Source organism: Gopherus flavomarginatus, chromosome 6 (assembly GCF_025201925.1).
Source record: "Gopherus flavomarginatus isolate rGopFla2 chromosome 6, rGopFla2.mat.asm, whole genome shotgun sequence".
In the NCBI taxonomy this organism is placed as follows: domain Eukaryota; kingdom Metazoa; phylum Chordata; order Testudines; family Testudinidae; genus Gopherus; species Gopherus flavomarginatus.
Window position 1 is genome coordinate 135,277,978 of NC_066622.1, and position 19,446 is coordinate 135,297,423.

General features: G+C 40.9%; 1 protein-coding gene across 7 annotated transcripts in view; it reads left to right on the forward strand.

The window, feature by feature from the left end:
- The window catches only part of SH3PXD2A (SH3 and PX domains 2A), a 396,876-nt gene extending 387,702 nt beyond the window's left edge, over positions 1 to 9,174 (forward strand). For all 7 annotated transcript variants that reach the window (XM_050957986.1, XM_050957985.1, XM_050957988.1 and 4 more), the window contains 4 exons: positions 1 to 335; positions 2,247 to 2,296; positions 6,084 to 6,203; positions 6,351 to 9,174. In XM_050957986.1, coding sequence (XP_050813943.1) covers positions 1 to 335; positions 2,247 to 2,296; positions 6,084 to 6,203; positions 6,351 to 8,243 — 2,398 coding nt within the window. In that variant the 3' untranslated portion in view covers positions 8,244 to 9,174. The remainder of the gene's footprint in view (positions 336 to 2,246; positions 2,297 to 6,083; positions 6,204 to 6,350) is intronic.
- Positions 9,175 to 19,446: the final 10,272 nt, after the last annotated feature.

Consider the following 19,446-nt stretch of genomic DNA (forward strand, 5'->3'; position numbering starts at 1 on the left):
GCATCTAGGTAAAGAAGGCTGGGCCCCAGCATCCTACCTGAAGAAGGCTAAAGATGATCTTCCATCTAGGAAAAAGAACTTAACTGGGCCAGTGGAAATTATAGGCAACATTATGGAGATCAGTAACCTGCTGAACAAGAAACCATCCAGCGACAAGGAAACCCAAGCAGAAAACGAAATGGTGGAATCCCACATCACAAAGAAAGAAATTAGCTTACCCATCTTGTGCAATGACTCTAATGGCAATGCCATGATGACCTCAGACAAGCAGGCTTCGAAACTGGCTCAGGGATCCCCTGCTGTAGCGAGGATCGCACCACAAAGAGCTCAAATAAGTAAGACCAGAATGTATAGCTGGACTGCCATCATTTTCATAAGAATTCCTGATTTATCTTTGTGGGGAGGCCTGTGGCATGTTACTTGCTGAAGTAGCCTCACTCTGAGTCTGTAGAGAATGAGTTGAATACAGACCATGTTCCCTGAAGCAAGGACCTAGGGGTTATAGTGGACGAGAAGCTGGATATGAGTCAACAGTGTGCCCTTCTTGACAAGAAGGCTAATGGCATTTTGGGCTGTATAAGTAGGGGCATTGCCAGCAGATTGAGGGACATGATCATTTTCCTCTGTTCGACATTGGTGAGGCCTCATCTGGAGTACTATGTACAGTTTTGCACCCCACACTACAAGAAGGATGTGGAAAAATTGAAAAAAGTCCAGCGGAGGGCAACAAAATAATTAGGGGGCTGGAGCACATGACTTATGAGGAGAGGCTGAGAGAACTGGGATTGTTTACTCTGCAGAAGAGAAGAATGGGGGAGGGGGGATTTGATAGCTGCTTTCAACTACCTGAAAGGTGGTTCCAAAAAGGATGGATTTAGACTGTTCTCAGTTGTAGCAGATGACAGAACAAGGAGTAATGGTCTCAAATTGCAGTGGGGGAGGTTTACGTTGGATATTAGGAAAAACTTTTTCACTAGGAGAATGGTGAGGCATTGGAATGAGTTAGCTAGGGAGGTGGTGGAATCTCCTTCCTTAGAGGCTTTTAAGGTCAGGCTTGACAAAGCCCTGGCTGGGATGATTTAGTTGGGGATTGGTCCTGCTTTGAGCAGGGGATTGGGCTAGATGACCTCCCGAGGTCCCTTCCAGCCCTGATATGCTATGATTCTAAGGGCTGCTCTCTTTACTGCATTGTGTCTAAAAGCATCTGTTACTTTGTCAGCCAGGAAGCTCGCTCATGTTGGTCCTATAAGGGAAGAATTTATTTGCCTTCCTAGTGATAGGAGATAAAAGAGCATAAGATAATGCATGGTCCCCAGAACACACAAGAATGAGAAACATGGGCTAGTGATAATGCTGCAAGTGCAGAACTGTATGAGGATTCATGTGCTGTGTGAGGAGTACGTCAGCAAGGTTGTGTGCGAGCGAAAGTAATCCACTCACAGATTCAGTTGTAGGGTCAGGACTCATGTTTGTAGTTTTGTACTGATCCAAGATGTATTCATTCTCTAGCATCAGTACCATTTCATCTCACCAACCGCAGAACTATGCCTGATGCAGTAACTTGTCCTAGGAAACAATTCTGAAGTTTACACAAGTCCACTGGTTTTCCTCAGAGTTGGTTCTAAAGAGAGACCTTGAATAAAACCTTCTATTAAAACAGCACTCTGGTGACCAGAGCAGATGACTAGAAGTTGGGACACCTGGCTTCTGTTCCCTCCTTCATTTGCTTACTGTTATCTTGGGGCAGGTCACCGTAACCGTTGTGCCTTGGCTGCTGCTTCTGTGAGATGGGGCTAATGATACTACCCAACATTTGCAAAGAGCTTTTATACATTGTGACTAAAACAGCAGTGTTAATGTTACTGTTCTAACGGATTCAGTTTACTATGGAAAAACTAGATACAGGGCCAATTTCTCTGCTGGCCCAAGTCCAGTGAAGTCAATGGAGTTATTTCAGCGGAGATTACAGCCCAGCATTTTTCAAAGATTGTACAGCGGTGGCCTTTGAAAACTTGCTAATTTATATTGGCAATAAATTACTAAGGTTACCTCTGTAATCTCCAGTGTTCTCTTATACTTTTCTATACTCACTCTTGGAAATACCTTGATCATGGCAAATAATGGAACTTTCTAACAGCCATTACAAATTTAGCTATCTAGGACAGTTGGCAGCTTCAGAAAGCTTTTGCTTAGCACAACTTACACAGCTAAATAAAATTAACTTTTAAAACTTTTTTCCCCCATAGGCTCTCCAAATCTAAGAACTAGGCCTCCACCACGGAGAGAATCCAGTCTGGTTTGTGGTTTTCTTTTATTCTTAACTATTGCGGCGGTCGTCTAGACACACAGCTTTAGAGCAACCCTCTCTCCCCCTACGCGGGGCTTCTGAAGAGATTTTTTTTATCTTAAACACACTGCATATAATAGAGAATAAAATGCACATTGTGGAATTTGCTCCAACATTCATTGGGGACATTTTTCTGAGTCAGCGCATGTTTTGAAAAAAACTTGCTTCACATGTAAGCGCTATTCTTGGAGGGGTGCTTTTTCTGTCTTTATTTTTAAATATTACAGTGCAGCTATCACTTACAATAACTGCAGTTGGGGAGGTGTGAAACTGGATGGGGTGGGAGACAACTTGTTTATGAAAAAATTTGTGATCTCTGTTTTTGTTTTGGGGCAATTTTGCACCCCGGGACAACTTTTTAATATAAATTCAGTCATATTGGGCTTTGTGTGGAAACATTTTTTCCATGGGAAAAGTTAGCATGGAAAAACACGTTCTTCATTTGGAATGAAACTGCCCTTTCAGTGTTTTATGCACAAAGTTGAAGGCCCAACTTGGTGTGGTGCTTTGCTCCCATAACTCGTACTGGGACCCATTGGACCATTAATTATTAAGCATTAATAAGTATAATAGGGTCAGCCTTTGAAGAGATGATACTCGAGCTATATAATGGTAATTGTAACAGTGCTCACATGCTACAGTGGCGGGGCCATGTAGTTCAATTGGGAACAAAATTCTTAAGTGACAGCCATCACATTTTCACTAGCCAACTACGTCTTGCTGGGATTGTGGCATAATTCAGAACGATGCACAGAATATTGAGTGCATTGTGTAAACTCGCCCTGTTTGAATCTTTCCTTTTTAAAAAAGGGCATAAGGACGAACAATGAACAACTCCAAATACAAGAGCATAAATAGTATTTATAGATTTATTTTTCCTTACTGGAGAATGGCTTGTCCTCTTACGCCAGTGAAATGGGCTTTTAGCAAGTCACTAGGACTGGCATTTCCCAGTGGGACGAAAGAACTGCATTGTTATGTTCCTCCTTTTTTGTTCTTCTTTATGCCCTGAGATGAGCTTGCGTGAAGGACCCTACGTTCAGACTCTAATCAGAGCACCCAGCTAGGGTTCAGTTACAAAGTACCCGAGTCTCAAAAATGTACAAATTTTGAGAGCTGTTCTTACGAGATTTCTACCAACTCAGAATGAAATCCCACGAGACTTTGGACACATTGAAACCAGAATATAGACCCCTTCTAGTTTTTCATCCTATCATGAACAAAAAAATTGTGGAAAGCAATCGCAGAGTAGAACATTTGGAATCTAATTGACCTAAATGTAAAAGTGGGTTTGGATGCAAAGTGTTGGACCATCTTTAGTTGCTATGTCATGTCAGTGTAACATCTCGCATGACAATGAGGACCAATAATAAACCCTTGATTCTCTGAGCTTATCCCCCCTAGAGAAGGGTCAGTGTCCTGAGCGTTACTGAAATGTTTACTCTTCCTGCAACCTGTAGTCTGACTCTGCCCTTTTATAATTTCAAAGTAGATAAATTGAGTTCTGTGGAGGAGTAAAACCTTAACGTCCTGACTGCTGCACCTGGATGCTAAAGTGCCCACAGCTCTTTCAAAAGAGTAAGGACTTTCCCAATGACCTTTTAGCCAAAATTGTCCCTTCCACCTTTCCTGCAGTGGTGTGCATCATGCCTATAGCAGATAGAAACTGCTGTCCACCTTCAAGGTGGCTACATTTTAATGCTGTGGCATCTGTTTAATATTTAAGTCTGTTTGGTATCTTGTGGGAGGACAGGGAAATGGGAATTGTCCTGCTATTTGGACTTGCAGAACTCAGGGCAGACCCATGAAAAGCAGAACTGTCCCCTGAATATGAGGAAGACCTAGGAACCCCATTAGACCGAAGTTGCATCAGTCAAATACTTATGTTTGTAGCAGAGTCTCTCTTGCTTGGAGCAGGAGCAATGCGAATTTGGATTCACTGTGTAATGTGTAGCATTCACCTCTCCCAATTCTTTTATCCTACGTGTTGATCTCAAACTTCTCTTCCGGACATTTATTTAACTGAGAGCTCAGTATGGTTAATATTTACGCTGTTTTCCTCCTGAGTTTTGTTTCCTTTGCACTAATTATTTCAATTAGTTTTTATTCTGGCAGGAATGCTTTAATTAACTCCATGTTAACAAAACACATGTGAAGCATCAAGTATGTTTGCTGTTTTCAATTAGCTCAGTTTAAATTCAAACCATTCTAAAATGTGAAGGCACGTTGTTATACTGCATCCTATGCTATATTTTAACATGCACAGTGCTGAAATGCAGAATTGAAACATTGCTAGGCAAGGTTAATACTTGGGCCAAAATACCTCTGGCAGTTATGTTAAAATGATGCATGTTTCTTACTATGAGGGTGGTTTAGAAATCAATGGAGTAGTACGTTAAGATGCAGTATTTTGCTTCCTTTCTTCAGTTTCCTGGCTCAGAATCTTGCTGCAGCTATCTGTTGTCTTTGTAACTAACTGTCACAATTCAGACGTGTGTAAATCACATCTTTAATGCAAGGAGCAGATTTTGTCTTTAAGGAACCAAAGATCCCTTCAGGTTTTTTCCATTGGGACTCTTTTGTGCTTATTTAATAATGAGTCATGTCATTCATTAGAGCGCTAAGCTAATCATGGACACGGCAGATATATAAATGCTTAGAGAACGGAATCTTTCCCAGTTTCTTTTTAAGTCTAAAATATGAGAGGAACCTAGTAAAATTGTCTATGGTTTTAGGATTGGTTAATGATGACATGGGGGTTTGAACAAAATTGCTTGTTCTCCGTATCATAAAGAAATAGGGAGCTAGGGCCTCCGTTCTGACATCCATCTAACTGCCATTGGTATTTTAGCTGAGTAAATGCATAAGTTGTGAGCCATTTCAGTCAAGGGATACTTGTGGCAGGTGCTAAGGTTTTATGGTGAAAGACACAGATATGTATGTTTTTTTCCTTTTAATTCCAATTAATAAATAGCAATTATTGGCTTTTAGATTTTTACGTGCGGCTCTAGTGAATCTGGATCACTTAGTCCGTGATAGCTGGGAAACAGGTTCCATCTTAGGCGTGTTGTTGCACAAAATTTCCCATATGTATTTCCTTTGAAGCCATCTGGTACTGTCGACCATCAGACGGAATATCAGGCTAAATGGACCATCCATCTGACTAGAATGGCAACCCCCATGTAAAACCCTTTGAATATGAAAAGCACTATTTAAATGCAAATTATCAAGATTATTATAGTTAGTGAAAGAGGTACTAGAATTGTACGTAGTTAGTAAAGCTATCCCTTTTTAAGCCTTGCCTTCATTTACCATTTGTTAGAGACAAGATGGGTGAGGTGATATCTCTTATTGGACCAACTTCTGTTGCTGAGAAACAAGCTTCCGAGCTTACACAGAGCTCTTATTCAGGAGGAATAACTCAAGAGAAGCTCTGTGTGTAAGGTCGGAAGTCCCTCTCTCTCTGTCTCTCAATCTCTTGTTGGACCGATCTCTGTTTGAAAGAGAGAATCTCAACCGCCTTGTCACTTGAGTATCCTGGGACCAACACGGCTACACAACACTGCAGACCTTTTGTTATAGAATGCCTGGTGCTTATCACTAGGAGGTAAATTAGGAGTAAGGAATGCCACTTGTTCAGCAGCATTGGAAAAATGGCAAATAACTGTCCATGCTGACACATTCAGCCCCTTATTGCTAATTGCTCACTAAACAAGACTTTTCTTTGTTGCCACAGGGCTTCCAGTTGCCTAAACCACCTGAGCCGCCATCAGTGGAGGTGGAATACTACACCATTGCAGAATTCCAGTCTTGTATTTCTGATGGAATAAGCTTTCGTGGAGGACAAAAGGCAGAGGTGAGCCTAAACGGTGCAACCGTACAAAATAATAATGCTTTGCAATGGTAGAGCATTGTACAAATGTTAGATAATGGCTTGAAAGAAAAAAAAATCCTAACCCGTTATCTCTCCAGACTAATGACAGTGTTCATCATCATCCTTTAGGTTATTGATAAGAACTCTGGTGGCTGGTGGTATGTACAGATTGGAGAGAAAGAAGGGTGGGCTCCAGCATCTTACATTGATAAAAGGAAGAAGCCCAATTTAAACAGAAGAACCAGTACTCTAACCCGACCCAAGGTCCCTCCTCCAGCACCTCCCAGTAAACCAAAAGACATGGAAGAAGGAACAGTTCCTGGGACTGTTTCATCAGGAGAAGTCCAGGACTCCCCACAAAAGCTCAGATATGAAGAACCAGAGTACGATGTGCCTGCCTTTGGCTTTGACTCGGAGTCTGAGGTGCATGAAAGCCATGGAGATGATAGTTCCTTGGAAAAACGTCTGTTTCAGCCACTTAAGCCATCTCCTGTCTCATCCCTGCAGAGGGCAAAGTTCAGAGTTGGTGAGTCTTCAGAGGATGTTGCTCGTGAAGAAGAGATTATCTATGAAAATGAGGGATTCAGGCCTTATGTGGAGGACACTTCATCATGTAAAGAATCCAGCGGAGACTCGGATTCCCAAAAAAGCTCCTCTGTGTCTTTAATTCGAAGAAACTCTCCATGCTCCAGTTCTCCCAAATCATCGCTCCTGAAGCTCAAATCTGACAAAAGCATTCAGCCCGATCTTGGAAAATGTCACTACTCCAGGAATGACGAGATAAAACCCAGATCAGCCTCAGATGTTGGCTTACGTAGCATGCCAAGAACAAGTGCGAAGAAGGAGCCTGGACAGAGCCCCTCAACGAAAGCAAAGCCAATGGTTAGACCTAAGCCCTTCCTCAATAAGGCAGATTCTCAGAGCCAAGAAAAAATGGATATCAGCACTTTAAGGCGTCAGCTGAGGCCAACTGGGCAGCTCAGAGGTGGACTTCAAGGTTCAAGAAGTGAAGAGTCTGAAAGCCCTCCACAAATAGCTCCTGAGAGCCAAGATGACTCCCTTAAAAGAAGCTCCGCAGATCTCATTACATCTCCTTCCCATGCCATTTTTTGCTCTAACCATCCAGCCAAGCCAGAGCAAGAGAATGACACAAAATGTTTTTATTTGACCTCTGACTCTTACCAAAAGGTTCAGGATTCTGAACTCTGCTTCCCAGCAGGAGTGGAAGTGGAAGTGTTGGAAAAGCAAGCTAGTGGATGGTGGTACATGAAATATGGAGATATGGAAGGGTGGGCTCCTTCCCACTACCTCGTACTTGCCGATAACCAACAAGAAGAAACTTCAGAGACCAGCATCTCGCTGGCCAGGAACAGAAGAAATGAAAGCAAGTCAAACAGCTTGGAGAAGATAGAGAAAAGAGTTCAGGCTTTGAACACCATCAACCAGAGCAAAAGAGCAATGCCCCCAATTCCAAGCAAACCCCCTGGTGGCTTTTCCAAAACTTCAGGGGCTGTGAAAATGAGGAATGGAGTGAGACAGTTAGCAGTGAGGCCACAGTCTGTGTTCGTCTCCCCGCCCCCAAAGGATAATAACCTGTCCTGCTCCCTGCGCAGGAACGAATCCTTAACTACTACAGACCATCTAAGGGCTGTCCGCCGGAATTCCTCTTTCAGCAGTGCGCGATCACAGCCTGGTGACTCGAAGGCAAAGCAGACAGATCAATCGGGCATAGAGGGATTGGAGACAACCTCCAACCTATCCACTCAGCGCAATGGAATCCCGGTGTCCACTGTCTGGCCAAAGCCCCTTGAAAAATCCCAGTTCATCCACAACAACCTCAAGGATATCTACGTTTCCATTGCAGACTATGAGGGGGATGAGGAGACGGCAGGGTTTCAGGAAGGTGTCTGCATGGAGGTCCTGGAAAGAAACCCAAATGGTTGGTGGTACTGTCAGATCATGGATGGTGGGAAACCATTTAAAGGCTGGGTGCCCTCAAATTATTTGGAGAAAAAAAATTAATGTTGCAATATCTTTAAATTCTCTAATTTATACTGTTCCTGCTGTGTACATCTGGAAAAAAAATTGCTACACCCACAAATTTTTTCCCCATGCTCTAGTTTGTGCAAAGGGACTGACTGATTATGCTGTGCAGTGTTTGCAGAGCTTTATGGGGTTAACGTGGCCTGAAGGAATTTAAGCAAAGAAAAAGATGATAGTCAAATTTTTTTTTTGAAGCTGTTAATAATCCTGTGTGTAACAGGGTATGATATCCCATCTTTCCTGTTAATGGTAGGAAACCAAACGTGTGCCTTTGCGAGAGATACAAACTGATGTATCCACTTGAGGAAATCGTTGGGGCGGAGTTTAGTGCCAAACTTAGACGTTTTAGAATCTCGGCTTCCTCTCTCCTTCCTCTCATCTCCACGTGGAATATCCAGAAGTTTTGAATGTGTTTTCACAACTTTTAACTGTGCAAAGTGAGTGGGAATTTGATTCTAAAATGCAGAGGAGAACCCCAGCCCTTTCTAGAAGCTCAGATTTTTCACTCTTCTCAACAGTCAGTTCCAACGTTGGAGCCTTTTCATCGTAGAGAGATTTGGTCTCTGACTTCAACCACAGTTTGTCATTATTACTAAACCTCAGAAATGACATTCAGGAGGCATTTTGGGTTTTTTTGGCTGCCTTTTGTTCTGTCTCTAGGCTCTTGAGTTGACACCAGGTGTTCTTATGGCCTGTAGGGCTACCAGGTGCTTGCAAACACACCACAAAAACAAACCTATGGACAAAACTTTGTGAACAATGATTACTTTAAATACTCCTTGTTTAGTTCAGTGTGGTGACTCCTGCCAAGAGATCCAGGTTGATTCTCTTTCCTGAGCTGGGTTTTTCCAAATTTGTCACAATTTTTAAGTATTCAAAATGCCTCTGAGGCCTCAAAGAAGAAAAACAATCAAATTGGAGCACATTGACAGAACCCACAAAGCTGTAAGTTAGAAACAGCCATAACCTGTTGCGGCATCAGTGTTTACAAAGGGTGTGGTGGAGAAGCCATGGAATTCAGTCTGCACAATCTTTAATTTGTATATTTTGGGGGATTTGTTTTTCTTTCCTGTGCATTCTGGGTATTTTTTTAATTGTGCATTGATTTACCAAAAGACTTTTCTTTTCTTTAAGTGAAAACTAAAGTAGGAGTCAATTCTGTGATTGGATTCCCACTTGAATCCAGAAAGTACATTTGTACTGCTAAGAATGCATGGGATTTTCAAGCTCAAATAGAGATCTAATAACAAAGGAATTAAGGCTACAATGTGACTAGCTGCCTCTTTCCCACCCCATCCCCACTTTTCCTTCATGTTATTTATAACTCTAATGCTTTAAAACGTGACCCATGGGTGGCGGGGCGGGGAATATACCACCATTTGGAAAGGGCTTGGATTAGACTGGTTCCTGAGGTAGCCAGTTACTGTACTGTAAACATCAGCCACTATAAATCCATACTGTACTCCAGGAAGTCTTGCTTTTGGCGGTTTTTTGATGGGTTCATTAACCATTTAAGTGAAGATCAATATCCAGTTTCTTTAAGAGGCAGCATTTCTGTGTCCTGTTTTAAAGGGGAAAAGTCAATTATTTCACTGCTCATGTATTACAAAATGATGATACGTGCCCTTTTATTTTCCAGCCAAACTTCATACCAGTTATTGGCATTGGGAAGATAAAGGGTCTGATGATTTAGTTAGCTGGAACCTAACCTGAGGTGGGGCCTAAAATAGCTCAGTATTGAGTGGGTTGTAGAGTGTTTTCTCTGCCAACAAAACAAAAGACAATTTACAAGTTGTTCTTGTCTTTATATTTTTTTGGGATTTTGGGTTTTTTAACTAATCGCCACGGAAACTTTGAGGGAAAGATGCCTACAGTCAACATGACTGACGTCCCTTTGCTAGCTGAAAAACCATTACGTTGCAATCAAAGGCTGCAAATGGAGTTCTGTTGAAACCGAGATGTCCCCGAGTAATGGTGAGGGAGGGTGTTCTACTTGGATCCAACGTAAGTCGTGAGGGGGAGGTGTATCTACACTACCGCCCATATCAAAATGTGTAGAGACCTCTCTCTGCCTTATGTTTTACTATATATATGTATATACCCAGTTAACCACATCTTACTGGATGTCTGTCTGAGGCGCTGCAGTCCCATCTCTCATGCTTCTGTCCATTTTTAGTTGTACTAATATGGTTGCAGTCATTAAAAACTGCTGGAGCTGTTGTGAGATTATAATAGAAGTATTCTATTCTTCTGCTGGACAGTATTAAATAGAGCAATACATAGTTATCTGCTAGATTGCAGTACTAACAGTAGTGACTTAGTGACTTGTGTAATGTTGTTTTGATTTACTTTAACAATAATGATGCGGAAGTGGTTCATTATTTTGAATTAATGCACTTTAACAATAAAAAAACCAAAATGGAAGTCAACACAGCGAACTAAGTGCATTATTTAAAGGTGCAGTATATAATTTTCATTTTTTTAAAAAGCATGTATTTATTAAAAAATAATTTATAATTATTTAAAAATATGCTGAAGTTTTGTTTTGACAGCACTTTCATGCTGTCATCTCCCGAGGAGACAAAAAACACAGCTCCCAATACTTCTGCATTGAGCCACTGAACTCTCAAAATACGGAACAGCATGACTTGAGTTCTTGCCGAGAGAGAGAGAGAGAGAGAGAGAGAGACGTTTCTGATTAGAGAGCAAACCATTTAGGAATATTCAGATTGTATCCAACAAAGGAAAGACCACCGATGCAAAGAATCTCTGAGTGGGAGGAGACCTCTGGTGAGGCCATTGGAGCCTGCATTGGAATGGGATTGATTTCATTAACCCTAATCTTCCCCTTTCTGTGTGGGTGTCAGGGTAGCTTTGAACACCTCCACAAGCCTGGGCTCTGAATAAGGTTGTGGAATTACTGAGGTGCTCAAACTCCGCTATGACCTGGTGATACTCTCAGGCTCACGCCATTGGAATCGGGGCCATTGTTAAACTTTAGTTACTAAAGTCATTGTCTTGTATCCCTCCTTACCTGCCAGTACACTAAGTATTTCCCACTGTGCCTTAAGCCAGAGTTGCTTGTTCTGCCCTAATTGAGGGACTTGGTTTGGTCTTGGTCTTTGTGTGTACATTGTGCCCAGCCAGTTATCAACAGCACAGTTGGCTGTGGTGTAGAATGATTTATCAACAAGGTACAAAAGAATATCAGGACCTGCAAGTGCTCATGTCTTGCACAGGTTTTCTCAAGCATCTGTTCTGCTCCACAACTGATGATTACTCCTGTGAAGCTTCTTTCAGATTTCATAGGAGAAGGCAGAGTTGAGAAGTTCAGATTCTGGGTAATAGCCTCCTCCCCATAAACACTACACACATGTATGCCCAACAGAATGGAAAGTGACAAATGCACTTGAATCTAACTGAGAGAGTTTGTGGCTCAGAAATGAATCTGAGCCACATAAACATCAGATCCAGATTACTCACTATTCGGGAATGATCAGATCTAGGCTTCACTTAAATTCAATGGTTGTGTCATAATTTTCAGGTTAAAAGGATGTTTTACAAAAGCAACATCATAAGTCTACGTACTGTTGTCGCCAAACTTCCCTCCCCCACTTTAAGAACACTGGACCTGAAAGAAATTAGAGAAAGATGTGTCGAGTTTTATATTTGATGACAGCACTTTTTGTGTAGTCAGTCACTGTTTCCCTATGTAGCCAGCTATTTTCCCCTTGGGTTGTTAAGATCCTTCATAAAGTAACAGAGAAGGGAAGCTCTTTTTCCCCCCATCTGCCTAAAGAAATAGGAAAATTTGATTGTAAAACAACAAAAATTGGCAGGGTGACTTGGGGAAGATGAAGGAAGAGTTCGTGACCCTTTTAATTTTTTGTACTGAATTTGCCAAAAGTGACACTGTGACTTTGAACAATTTTTAAATGTGTGTGAGAACCTCACTTTATAACAGCAAATACATAATTCTATCCTGGTGTGTTTAAAAAAAACTTGAAGCAAGTTAAAAAAAAATCTGGAGAGCTACTGAAGTATTTTGTGGAGTCAGAGTGCCCTCTTGTGGTAGGAGGAGATGCATGCTGCCATTCTATTGGGCTAAACGATTGCTTTGCTCATCCAGCCATGCTTTCCAAAAAGTATAAAATGTGGAAATTGAACCTGCAAAAGGCCAAAATGCAGTTCAATGATACCAAATTCACAAATGTGAAATTTTTTGTCTTGCTGTATACTGCAACTTTAATAATAATGAGCACTTCTGAGTTCGTTATTGAGGTTTATATAATGCCTGAAAAGCTTTCTTAATCCCCAAAAGAATTTTTCCAAATTAACTTTTTTTAAAAAACTTTTTAGCCTTACCCACTTAAAGGCAGTTCCTATTAATTGGCTTAACCTTTATGCCTTGCAAAATGTGCATCAATGACTGATGTTGTTTGTAAAACCCAATCTCAATGCAAAAGACATTAAATATACACTACCTGGTATTTTAACTGATACGTACTCATATGTATTGATTGCAAGTCATCTTTAAAAAAAAATAGTGTTCAAATTTTAGCAAGGATTGGATAACTAAAAGCCAAACTTTGTTCATAGTTGAACTAGTGTAGATGGAATTACTCCATATTTACACTGGTATAACTAAAATCAGAATTTGGGCCTCAAAAGATTCCTTCTATAGCAATGCTCCAGTTCTTGACGAAGGCATTATATAATTTGTTTTTAATCACTTTCAGATCTTAGTGCGGCATATGTTATTGTAATATATATTCATTGCTTTCCTCAGTTAAAGAAAAGTTACTGCTTTTATCATTTAGGAGAAACACAAGGGAATTTGGTAAAGCATTCATTATTTTCATGTTACTAGTATTAACAGAGTAGAATGTGTACTGTTTAATTTTAGGCCTTTTTAGGCAGCTTGTTAATAATTCGTATTTTGCTGTGTTATATCTTAATAATGTGTTTATTACATTTTTCCCCAAATACTGTGCATTCTCAAGAAAAAAATATCCAATGAGTGGATAAGTGCAATATTCACAGAATAAACAGGCCCCTCATCCAGGACTTGGAGTAGAGCGCACAGTGTGAAACATCTGTAATTTTAAGTCATGCACTCTTAAGAAAATTTTGGAGGAATCGGAAGGGCGGGGGGTCAGTTGGAAGGAAGTACAACTCGGGTACATATGGATTGTTGACTGTTGGGTTTTTTATAGAATGATTGTTTCATAAGCAAAACACCTATTAGCAAAAGTGCAGGGATTATACATGCATGTTGCAAGAGCCCTGGATGGAATATGCAAGAGTGCCCTTAATTAGGCATGATACCTGTATTACCCTTCAAACACATCCTTGTATCATCTATGCCTGATCTATCTCTTTCTCCAGTACATATTTTTTTCAGCAAATTCCCCATGCTAAACTTCAGAATTTATGGTAATTTAGAAAGGGATAAAAATGTTCATGGTTTAGCCCTAGGTTTCAATAGTGTCCTGTCCTTTGTGTTTATTAATAGGGCCATGTGACTTCTCCCTTCATTTTTGTCAAACCAAAAATAATTCACTGTTCTCTCTGTGGTGACTTCTTACCTGTGAAATTTCACAGTGGGATTGTTGCATTGAAACAGGAAAGTTTGCATTTTGACTTCCTATTCTGATGTGAAAAAATAAATAATTTTGGATCTGAAATTTTGACACTCTTCCTTTTTTGAAATTTCCAATTCAAGTTTTCAATCTGAGGGACTATTTTGAGTGGAAAATGGACTCATTTTCACCCAAACAGCTCTAGTTTCAAATAAATTGCAAAATCTCATATCCTTGCAGAACTGAATTATTTTCACCTGAGTTCAAATGAAATGCAAAAACCAGAGCTTCAGGCTCTCAGACTTCATGGAACATATTTCATGTTGCCCAGGTTAATATGCTTGGGGGACTTGCACTGCATCTTTCTCTCTCTCTCTCTCTTCTTCCCCCTCCCCACCCGCCCTAGTTCACTCCTGCCCTGCTATTACTTACGCTCTTCTCAGACGCTTGTCATGTTGTAGGCGAGTCCTTTGCATTTAAACAGCAAAACTGAGCTCAGATGACCATCTTCTTCCAAAATCCTGTAGGTATCCTTTCAGGACAGGAACCAAGAGCTTAACGGAGTAACCTTATTTCATTTTGTGGGGAGAGGTCTTGATTCTCCTCTCATACTTTCCATACATCAAGAGTAACTCCACTAACACCCATGCAGTTACCCTGAAATAACACCAGTCTAACTAAGAGAGTCAGGCCCTGAGGATGAAGCCTTAACGTAACTCTGTTGTTTGACTTTTTTGGTGGGAATTTCTTCCCCAGAATTTCAAAGCAAAATTGAGACTCTGATTCGAAAACTGCTAACAAGATGACATACAATGATCCCCTTTACAGCCGGTCGTACTTAACACTTTAACATCGACTGGAGTTCTGCTGCTAGTGGCGAATGTCCTGCAAACCAGATCTCCCCTTAAAAATCCAGGAGACTGACACTCTGCTGGAGAAGGGGTTACTGTATATAACTTTACCATTTAACAGGTACGGATTGGATGATCTGAGAACAAACGTGTCTGTGTAAATTATTTTACATTTTTGTTTAAGGTTTTTGGTGGCGGCAGAGAGATAAACCAGGCAGATGTTTGGAGAGCTTGTCTTTTAAATGTTTCATGGCCCTAGCATCCATGTCCCAGTGCCTGTGTTTTGATTCTCAGTCGTCCATCTATACATCTCAGTATTTGTTTTGTTTAATTATAATCTCCAGATCAAGTACTGTACAGAGGGCCTGATCCAGAGTCCACTGTAGCTCATGGGAGTCTTCATTGACTTCAGAAGGCTTGGGATCAGGCCTACAACTTGCTGTTTTTCCACCGCCTCAGAGCCAACTTGTAACCAAATGCCGAGACTTCTGTAAAAACAGGCGTCCGTAATTGCTACAAAGTTAGATCCCTCATTTTTTTTGGAGGGGCTTATGTAAATTGTGTGTGTGCGTGTGTGCGTGCGTGTTGCAGTTGGGAAATTGTTTTCACTAATATCCTCACTATAGGAGGCCAAGTTCTGCTATTTTCTGCAGGAAAACTGTTGAAATAAAAAACCTGTCCACTGGGAATTTTCTCACGGGGACTGTTGGGTCAGGCTCAGCATGGGCACAGGCAGAATAAATTGGTCTCTTCCATTTTAGATTCACAGGGCTGGGCTGGTCCCACACAGGGTGTTCATAGTTTGTTCTTGCATTCAGGTAGCTTTAATTCTAGTTGGAGAGTGCAATTTAAATAAACGGTTTTAAAGCTTCACACTGGCGTTTTTACAGACCTGTCCTTTTGCAGCATAAGCCACTGCTGTCCTGTGTTGAGACTCCTGTTTGTTATTGAATCAAAACAAGGGTTGGTGGAGGGTGGGGTGGGGAGATAAGAAGAATAGTCTCTTACCAAATTATTATAGAGGTAACTGGACAATGGTAGTGGCGGGGAAAAGGGAAGTGATTAGATAAAGATCAATTTTGAACCAAGGATGTTTCTTATTAAGGCCATAAATTATTGGGTTTGACACTGCAGGTGCTTTCACTATGTATTTTTTTAAATATATCACTGCTCTGTTATACATTATGATTTATTGTTGCCCAATGTTCAGTTTCACACAGCATGATAAAATATAACAAACTCTATCCTGAAGTTCATGATCCGCTGAGGTAAGACAAATGTGTTCTGCATTTGTTTTAATCAAGGAGCCTTGTGCATCTGGAAGATCTAGATAATGTCGAGGTTCATCAGAAGGTCAAAGCTGGCAAGATGGTCTATTCCCAGATCTTTAACCCGGCAGTCCCTTTTCATACTGTTGTAAAATAGCCCTTTGCTAGTGACGCTGCTGGGAAATGTCTGAGGCTTTTATACCTTGTACGTTGTGATCTTGCTCTTCTGATACAGGAGGATTAGCTGGTTACAAAGGTAGCTGCTTCTCTTCTCTTCTCCCACCATAATAAGGGCTGTGAAAACCAGTGGGCATTTGGGAATCTTTTTGAAATCCCTAGAACTTAAGCATTTAATATTTACTTTTAATTTTAGGTTCCATCAATGATTTCATCTGTAGCTGTAAGCCTTTGACTTCTACAGATCAGTGTAATATATAAACTCTAAGCACTTGGCAGCCTTCACTATGCAAACAGTTAAATACTTATGTGAAAATTATTCTTATACTGTTTTCTGCAGTCATCCGGCAAACAAAGGGCAAGAACGAATACCCATGTGTCAGTCCAAAACTTGAACTTCAAATGTGCCAAATTATGTTCTGAATCTAGAACTCATAACATTCAAGTAGGGTCAATTCCTTCCACTCTAGAAGCAGTCATCTTCCTGAACCAAAAAAGAACTCTTATTGTCTCATGAATACATCTTAATTGGCGCAGTTGGAAAAGGAGAATGAAAAACAATAAACAAACACAAAGCAATTGGTGGAACGATTGATTACCAGTGTTTGATAAGAAAAAACGACAAACTCAGAAAAGGACCAAGTTACTAATTGTTTCCATTTTCTAGGCAATTTCTCAGTTTTGAGGTACTGGGTAAGCATGCTGAAAAGGGTGGGGAAATGACTAGTGGTGAATTTGGGTGTAAGGAGTGTTTTTGGAAGCATGGTCTGTCTCTCACTGCACTTGCTTTTTTCAGTTCTGGGAATCTGAATTGAGAGTTACAATCCAGGGGTTGTGTATAGAGTAGCTACAGTTTTGCTGGTGGTTCTGACTTGATTATCCAAGTGCTCAGTTGTTAATTTCTTGTCATCCATCAAAATGCTCTCTCCTTATTTTACAATGTTTAATTGCAAACAGCATCTGTTTGTTACCATAGATGGCAGTGTTTTGAAGAGGATTAAGCCTATAATCCTCCAGTTCTCAGGATTTAAAATTTCATATCTACCTAAATGAGTCTCACCAGCAACCTGATCGCCTGCTTGTGTTGACTTTGAGAATTAGGCCATAGTGTTTCAAGTGGGTCCTAAATCCATATTTAGGTGTCTAAATAAGTGGCCTTGTTTTCAGAAGTGCTAAGCAGCCAACATTCCCGTTAAAATCAGTAGGAGCTGTGGGAGCTCAGTGGTCCTGAATGTCAGGACTCTGATTTGGGTGCCTAACTGTCTTGATAAATCAAGGCCATAAGGCACATACCTCACTTGAAACATGGGAGTGCTCCGATTGACTTAGGCACGTGCCTACGCATGTGCGTAAAGTTTGAGCATTGACGTATCCTATTCAGTCCAGAAGTAAATGTAGTGTTAGACAGCCCAGTTTGAAAATGTGAGCAAGTATAAAAGTCCAAACACGGTGTGGGGCTCGTGGATTTTGTAAGTGGCTGACGTTTTTGAATGTGACCATAATTATTGGACGCTGCGGTGTACTGGTCTAGGTTTCCATTGACTGATGGGTAGGAATGTAACCATCTGCGAGAGAGAGGCTGTGAGAGTATGTTGGTGGCAAGAGATAGAGCAATGTGTGGCTGGTCCTGGTGTGTGTGTGGTAGAGCTGATTTTATTGTTTTTGTATGTGGAAACAGTTTTGTTTGGAGTTTTCTGGAAGCTGATATGCTTTCTGCTGCAGTATAAATGAAAGAGAAGAATAAGACTTTTAAAGAGAGGATGAAGGCGGGAGTTAATTCAGCTTGTTTTGGGAGAGGTGAAATAAAACGGTGATGGTATGTATTGTTCCTCCCCAAGGGAGGAAGAAAAGTACAGGAGAAACCATTCCTCAAGGAATAACGTAGGGCCAAATGTACTGCTGGTCCACTGAGTGGGTCCACTGTAGTCAGCAGAGTTTCACCTGCTGGTGGATAATGCTTATGAAGTAGATATTTGATCTTAATGCCACATCTTGATCCTATTGAACTGTTGAGTATTTTGATATTGACTTTAGTAGAATCCGCAATTGCCCCATAATGTTCTGTAGCAGGGGTGGAGCTAGACCGAGAAGTGTTTTTTCTTTTGATCGCTTGCTAGAGATGGAACTGTTTGTGCAGCAGACCTGCTTCTGCAATAGTGACTTGCCAGGTGGAAACAGTTGGCAACACTGTGTCCATTAAATGGATTTCCCAACTGGTAAATCAGTTGTGTGACTTATAGAAAACACTTCTCCGCCCCTGCCCCTCCCCCCCAAAATAAATCCTGTGATTAAATGTACTTCACAGGTGGCGTCACCATTTGCTAATGATTTTTTGAAATGGTCACTGTGAAACACCCTCCCAATCTCTGTCTAAAATGACAGAAAACTAAAGGCCTATTTGATCAGCCTTCAAGTCTGCCTTTTAAACACCTTGGTATAGAGCACTGAGTTCTGATCAGCAAAGAGGAATTTGTTTTACCTGCAAAGAATGAGGACTGCATCCAGAGTGGAAAAATTGACACACTCCCCCCCCCTGCCCCCGAAGTAAATGTTGTGTGTCTTCCCTCTGTGGTTTAGTGCCGGCCAGTCAGCAAGCATGCTTTATCCAGTGTGATATTCTAATGAGAAGTCATTTACCTGGTCTGGGTCCGATTCTGAACATGTGGCTCTCTGCCAGATAACTCCCACTGAGGGGCATAGTGATATTCTCATTGTTCTGCTCTGGCCATGAGCAAGGTGGCGATAGCCCTGCCTCTGGTAAAACATGATCCTTGTATAGTCCAGGCCCATTGGGTGGCCTTGATTTTTTTTTTTTTAATTTTATTTATTTATTTTTTCTAAGCCTTTATTCTTCCTGGCTCACCCTAACTGTCTGATCCAGAGCTGGCTTCCTCATCATTTCTTTACTGGATATGATACAAACCAAGCATAATAACTGTGATTGGAACTATGAGGTCCAAACATTTTTGCAGCTAACACTTCAGGGTTGAGCTGATCTTCAGGCATGCCACTGGCCTGTGTCGGACTAAGAGGTGCAGTAAATGTAACATTTGCCTCCTTTCTTGTATCAGGTTTTTGATTTGTTATATTTACAAAATACATCTTGCCGAGCAGTACTTGACCAATTCCTATTGCAATTCTTTTTGGCTAAGCAGTGTTAGTGTGTTCACTTTTCTAGCAGAGTGTCTTCTGGAACAGTCAAGTGAACATGTGTTTTATTCATTAACAATTAAAACTCTGTGGATTACTTATTAAATGAAGAATAAAAGCCATATTATCTGTCAAGGATAGTCCAAAACATGCC